The 7,204-nt window shown below is 36.1% G+C and overlaps 1 protein-coding gene across 16 annotated transcripts in view; it reads left to right on the top strand.

The window, feature by feature from the left end:
- CHD9 (chromodomain helicase DNA binding protein 9) overlaps positions 1 to 7,204 on the top strand; it is a 272,858-nt gene that overhangs the window by 214,795 nt on the left and 50,859 nt on the right. For all 16 annotated transcript variants that reach the window (XR_005200569.1, XR_005200570.1, XM_017530098.2 and 13 more), the window contains 2 exons: positions 3,095 to 3,254; positions 3,687 to 3,776. Coding sequence is in view for 14 of the 16 variants with exons in the window: in XM_017530098.2 (XP_017385587.1) it covers positions 3,095 to 3,254; positions 3,687 to 3,776 (250 nt within the window). In the remaining 2 variants the exon portion in view is untranslated. The remainder of the gene's footprint in view (positions 1 to 3,094; positions 3,255 to 3,686; positions 3,777 to 7,204) is intronic.

Below are 7,204 nucleotides of genomic sequence, written 5' to 3'. Positions count from 1 at the left end.
CCTCTGCCCGGGAATTTCCTAGTCTGTGGGCAATAAAAACACGGCGTCCACTCACCCTCTGCGCTTTCACTGGGAGCTGCAATCCTGAGCTGTTCTAAACGGCCATCTTGGATCCTCCCCCCGCGATCTATAATTTTTAAATAAGCATAAATTCTCAAAAATGGATAGAGAATGGGAGAGAAAACTGCAACAAGATTTTGGAAGCTGGGAGCAAATATATTAGTGGTGACTGATTTAACCAACCTGAGATAGCAGAATCTTAGGTCAACACTGGGAAAAGGCAAACTGCTTTGCTTTACAGATTTCCCAAATGTCTTAGGAATTTGTGACATCAGGAACCTCTGGAAGTGGATGTAAAAGGATATAGGTTTTCATTCAAAGCAGCTTAAAAAGGGCCCTAAATACCCTCTTCAGTTCCATGTAGCCAGGATGAAAACTGACAAAGTTTTTCTCAGGAGAGAGTAAAATAGAAGTCTGGGTGGCACTGGTAGTTGAGGTGTGGAGCTACTAAATAGGGATTAAATGACTATGTGCATACTGGCTGATTTATTACTCAAGGAAGAAAACCAAAGGGCTTGCCCCAAACCTAAAGATAATGACAAGAGAAAAAAAAAACCCAGCCAGTATCCTTCAGTAAGCCCACAGTCACTATGCTCCATCCCTTCAGTCTTCCTATCACCTTTTTTATTTGTCACACTTAAATAAGAGTAAACACAGCCAAGGATTATTAGGCATCTCAGGAAAGTCTCTAACATGAAAGACAGAGACAGAAAACCATTGTTTTGGTTTCTGTCTCTATCTTACAGTCCCGGTGGCTCACCCCTGTAATCCCAGCACTTTGGGAGGCTGAGGTGAGCAAATCACTTGAGGTCAGGAGCTCAAGACCAGCCTGGCCAACATGGTGAATTCCCTTCTGTACTAAAACTATAAAAGTTAGCCAACCACGGTGACACGTGCCTGTAATCCCAGCTACTCAGGAGGCTGAGGCATGATAATCGCTTGAACCCAGGAGGCAGAGGTTGCAGTGAACCAAGATCACACTACTGCACTCCAGCCTGGGTAACAGAGCAAGAATATGTCTCAAAAAACCATTAAATTGAACTTGAAGGAAACAAGGATTATAAAAAGGAGCACAACTTTTTTTGAACTATCATTAATATCTTCAAAGATACTTCAGATGTGCCATGACTTCAAAAGAATAAGGTGCTGTAAAAACAGTGAAAGCAGAAACCTATAAATTATAACAACATGTAATGAAATGAAAAAGTAAAAAGAAGATTGAATGTTGAATGTGAGAAAATCTTGTTAGGAAGAAAATTGGAAATACAGAATATCTATAGATTTTATTAGGAAAATTTAAGCATGTATATTTTTAAATATGTACTGTTTTCAAACCAACAAGGGTGGAGAAGATTGGAATACAGAACTGTTTATCATTCTAGCAAAACACAGAAAGAAGGAAGGTATGATAAAACTCAATAAAATTGTAAAGATAAATATATAAATATGTGTAAGCAGCCTATGTATATCTTCACCTGTCAAAAGAGAAAAATTGTTAGATGGGAGGAAAATAAACATTTTTATACTTTAAAGAGATATTATTATACACCAAACAAGAAGCTTAAAAATGAATTTAGTAAAAACCAAACCATACAAATACTAAACCAAACAAAATGTTGTAGTACCATTAACATAGAACAAAGTGAATTTAAGATGGAAGGTATCAATTGGGATTTAAAAAAGAAAGGAACATTACCTGAAAATCAAAAACAATAATCCGTAAAAGAAACTATAACAAGAATGAGCTTATATGCATCTGATAAGATAGCCTCAAAATGTAAAGGAAAAAAAAAAAAACTGCCAAAATTATAAGGAAAAGTGGACAAATCTACATAGTGTTTCTATGTACCATCGTAGTAGAGCACCCACCTGGTATAAAATGGCAGAAGGTAAATGAGGTACAAGAGGAAGAGTCAAACTGCATTATTAATAATTGTGAAAAATTATAAGCGAAACAGCTCCAGTGTCATAGAAGACTAATAAATATGAGGTGGTATAGTCATGCAATAAATTATTATACAGAAACTAAAATAGACAAAATAGAGCCTCATGAGTCAACCGGGATAAATCTTTAAAAATTCAGAGTAATAAATAAGTTATAGGCTTACATTTATAATATATCTGAAAAATACTAAATACTTATCCAACATAGGTAGTAATAGTATAAACATGCATGGAATGGAAAAACAATTTCAGGGTAGTAGTGATCTCTAGGAAGGAATGAGTGAATTTGATAGGAGACTACATAAGGACTTCAAGTACGTATATATTATTTCCTGTAATAAAAAACTAAGCATTCGTGACCAGCCTAGCCAACATGGTGAAACCCTGTTTCTACTAAAAATACAAATGTTAGCTGGGCGTGGTGGTGCATGCCAGTAATCCCAGCTACTCAGGAGGCTGAGGCAGGAGAATCACTTGTACTCAGGAGGCAGAGTTTGCAGTAAGCCGAGATTGCATCGCTGCACTCCAGTCTGAGCAATAGAACGAGACTCCATCTCAAAAAAAAAAACAAAAAAAACTAAGTAAATATGGAACATGTGAGCCTGAAGAATGGCAATACTTTTTTCTAGTTTTTAAATATTTCACAACAAATAACTCAAAGAACTAAAATGAATTTAGCTAGCTATCCTGAACAGGATGGCTAACCTAATCTATCTAAATCAATTTTGAAAAGCAAGAGTAGAGGGCAAAACATATTTTTTTTCCAGGAAAGCAAAAGTAAAGCAGAGGGCATAGGTTTGATATTTTAGTTTTTACATTTGTAAAAAAAAAAATCTGTTTTGGAACAAAAAGGAAATCAGAATGATTAACATGAGGCACAGAATTGTTAGCTGTTTTGGGGAAATATGTTTTAATATGTATAAAACCACCATCTTGATTTGTGATTGGGCCAGTATTATTATCATTAATATTTTAAAGATCTCTGAACAGAACTCTGTCTCCAGAAATTTCTTGCATTAAAACAGTCTTTCAAATTGCAAATTTTTATACAGATTATTCCTGATTTTACATGTCCTCCTTATTTTAACAGGGCTATCAGCTCCTGTACCCAGGGGTCGAAAAGGGAAGAAAGTAAAAACTCAAACAAGCTCATTTGATATACAAAAAGCAGAATGGCTTCGAAAATACAATCCCGAGCAGCTACTTCAAGATGAAGGCTACAAAAAACATATAAAACACCACTGTAACAAGTAGGTAGTAGGGTATTTTAAATACAACTCTTTAAATGTTTACTGTTCTGAATTTATTAATAAACTTTAAGCCTGCTGATTTTGAATACAGAGACAGTATGGTCTAAGGCCAATCCTGATCTTAATTTTACAAGGTATCCTTCAGCAAATCATGATACCTCTTGTGTCATTGTTCTCACCAACAGATAAATAAAACTGGCCTCCAAATGAGCTCATTATATCTTACTTGGATATGAAATAATGATGATTGTGAAGATTTTGGAGAAGCTCTTTATATATATGGTAGTAATAAGATTCATTTAATCAGAAGTAATTATTATTTCATTATTTTAAAATCTGTATACAAATTCCTTCCTAATTTTAACCCCATGGCTGAATATTTTAAACAATTAATATCTTTATGCCTTTTGATTTATTTTCCCTTGTTTTTAGGGTTTTGCTTCGTGTGAGAATGCTATATTATCTAAAGCAAGAAGTTATTGGAAGTGAGTGTCAGAAAGTATTTGATGGAGTTGATGCAAGGTAAGTTAAACATCTTTTTGTGTGTTTGTTGTCTTGCCCAGGCAGCTTCAAGCTCCTGGGTTCAAGCAATCCTCCCACCTCAGCCTCCTGAGTAGCTGGCATTATAAGTACACCACCACGCCTGGCTTAAATGATAGATTTGTTTTTATTTTTCAATAACATGATGAAGCAAACATTATATGACCAGAATATTGTATATTAATTGGCTCTTTAGTCTGTGAAATTTAAAAAATGGAAAAATCCATCAAACTTAGGGAATTAACCCTTGCCAATTTGTTACCTTTCTTTTATTGTTCTCATCTTGGCTATCACTAGATGTCACAACATAACAATAATAGTAGTAATATTAAGAATGGTATCTAACCTAGATGCCATTAAAGCAGACACAGATTTTTTTTTTTTTTTTTTTTTTNTTTTTTTGAGACAGAGTTTTGCTCTGTCACCTAGTCTAGAGTGCAGTGGCACGATCTCAGCTCACTGCAACCTCCACCTCCCAGGCACAAGTGATTCTCAGGCCTCAGCCCCCTGAGTAGCTGGGATTGCAAGCATGTGCCACCATACCTGGCTAATTTTTGTATTTTTAGTAGAGACAAGGTTTCACCTTGTTGGCCAAGCTGGTCTCAAACTACAAACCTCAGGTGATATGCCCATCTCAGCCTCCCAAAGTGCTGAGATTACAGGAGTGAGCCACCACACCCAGCCCCAGATACAGATTTAATAACCAATTCATTCATTCCTACGGAACTATTTTTTGAGTACTCACTAAGCAGCAGGCACTGTGAAGCACTAGGAATACAAAGACAAAACACAGTCTTTATCCCTAAGGAGTTTATGGTCTCAGTGAGGAGGAAATAGATAAAACTATACTACAATGTAATAAGTGCTTTTGTGTATGTATAGGATATCAAGGAGGTGCCACTAGAATTTTCTATTTCTAGTTTCATCTTGCCTCTTAATACTACAAGTAACCTTTCCCAATTTTCTTCTCCATTCTCTATAAACATCTGTTTTATGTGGCTCACTCTGCATAAACCTACTACTCAACCCCATTCTCAGCAAATGATACTCCTCCAGCTTTGTAGAGAAATGTAAGCAAGCCATAAAAACAGAAATGCCCTCAGCTTCCTGCCACCAAATCTAAGATCTAATTTTTCTGTACTCAGCCTTTTCTTATTGCCTCTTATTATAATTAAAGAAGCTTTATGGTGACTGACTTCTATATCCACATATGATCCATTCAACACCCTGGTCTCTCATTTCCTTGACCTTTATCTAGTTACCTCTTTTTTTCTCCCCGCTACAGCCACATAATCACCCAGTCATACACTTGATACTGCTGTTATCACCAGTAACAACACTTATTTAATTGGAATTTTGACTATGACATCCTTCCAACTCACTTAACTTGGATACTTCTCATTATAATTCTCTAATCTCATCACGATGTCCCTACATCTTACCTCTTACACACTAGCCATCACCACTTTTATGTCCCCTCTTTCCTCATTATTCAACATAGGTTGAATTCAACATAGAGTCTAGCACTCTACTTGCTAACTAAAATCCTTATCTGTCTCCTTGCTTGCCTTTCCTTCTGTTCTAGATATCTGTTACAACCTCAACTCAGGTTAAACCCAGCTAGCCATTTACTTCTTGCTGCACCTAAGTAGCTGAATATTTGTGGAGAAAATCAAGCAAGCCATGCTGAATGACTGACTTCAAATTTGTGAGCATAGATCTCAAAAGAGATTAAACATCTACTGTTTAACTGTTGTGGCTAGTCAATTCATTTTCCTACTCTTTAAGAGGACCATTTTGTAACTGTCTTCTCAAACCATCTTTCCACCCTACAACCACTGGCCTCCAACAAGGACCTTGCTACATATTTCATGGAAAAAGTAGATACAATCAGATAAGAGCTACCTTCAGTTTTATTTGCATATATGTCCACCCTTGTTAAGGTATCCTTAACAAGGACATATATGCAAATATGTCCTTCCTTCCAGATACAGTAGAAATGTCCCTCCTCCTAAGGCAAACCTGTGCAGCATGGAACTCATCTCTTCTTACCTTTTGAGGACTTTACTCTTACCTTTCTGGGACTTTACCTTTCTTTCTTGTATCTTTTTTTCTCTTTCTCTTTACTGCATCATTCTTCTGGCATACATGTATACCTTAATATCAGTCACTTAACAAAAAAGAGAATAAAACCTCTCTCATTATACATTCTAAGTCTCTATTTCCCTGATCCTCTTTACAACAAACTCCTTTAAAAAGTAGCCTATATTCATTAGCAAGATTAACCAAGAAAAGAAGAGAGAGAATCCGAATCAGCTCAATTAGAAATGAAACAGGAGATGTTACAACTGACACCACAGAAATCCAAAAGATCATTCATGGCTGTTATGAAAACCTTTCACACATAAACTAGAAAACCTAGAGGAGCTGGATAAATTTCTGGAAAGATACAACCCTCCTAGCTTAAATCAGGAAGAATTAGATACCCTGAACAGATCAAAAACAAACAGTGAGATTGAAATGGTAACAAAAAAATTACCAACAAAATAAAAAGTCCAGAACCAGATGGATTAACAGCTGAATTCTGCCAGACAATCAAAGAAGAATTGGTACCAATCCTTTTGACACTCTTCCACAAGATAGAGACAGAAAGAATCCTCCCTAAATCATTCTATGAAGCCAGTATTACCCTAATACCAAAACCAGGAGAGAACATAACCAAAAAAGGAAACTACAGATCTATATTCTTGGTGAACATAGATATAAAAATCCTTAACAGATTACTAACTGAATCCAGCAACATATCAAAAAGATAATCCGCCATGATCAAATAGGTTATATACCGGGGATGGTTTAACATGTGCATCAATAAATGTGGTACACCACATAAACAGAAAAAGAAAAATCACATGATAATTTCAGTAGACACAAAGCATTTGACAAAATCCAGCATCCCTTTATGATTAAAACTCAGCAAAATCAGAATACAAGCCACATACCTCAACGTAGTAAAAGCAATCTATAACAGACACTCAGCCAGCATAATACTGAATGGGGAAAAGTTGAAAACCTTCCCTCTGAGAACTGAAACTAGACAAGGATGCCCACTCTCACCACTTCTGATCAACATAGTACTGGAAGTCCTAGCCAGAGCAATCAGACAAGAGAAAGAAAGCATCCAAGTTAGTAAAAAGGGAGTCAGACTGTTGCTGTTTGCTGTTGATATGATTGTGTACCTAGAAAACCCTAATGACTCCTCCAAAAAGCTCCTAAAACTGATAAAAGAATTCAGCAAAGTTTCAGGATACAAAGCTAATGTATGTAAATCAGTCACTCTCCTGTACACCAACAGTGATCAAGCTGAGAATTAAATCAAGAATTCAACTCCTTTTACAAATAGCTGCCAAAAA

The sequence above is a fragment of the Cebus imitator genome, unplaced genomic scaffold (genome assembly GCF_001604975.1).
Source record: "Cebus imitator isolate Cc_AM_T3 unplaced genomic scaffold, Cebus_imitator-1.0 Scaffold63, whole genome shotgun sequence".
NCBI lineage: Eukaryota > Metazoa > Chordata > Mammalia > Primates > Cebidae > Cebus > Cebus imitator.
Note: the sequence above shows the minus strand (reverse complement) of the source record. Positions and strands in the feature narration are given on the sequence as shown.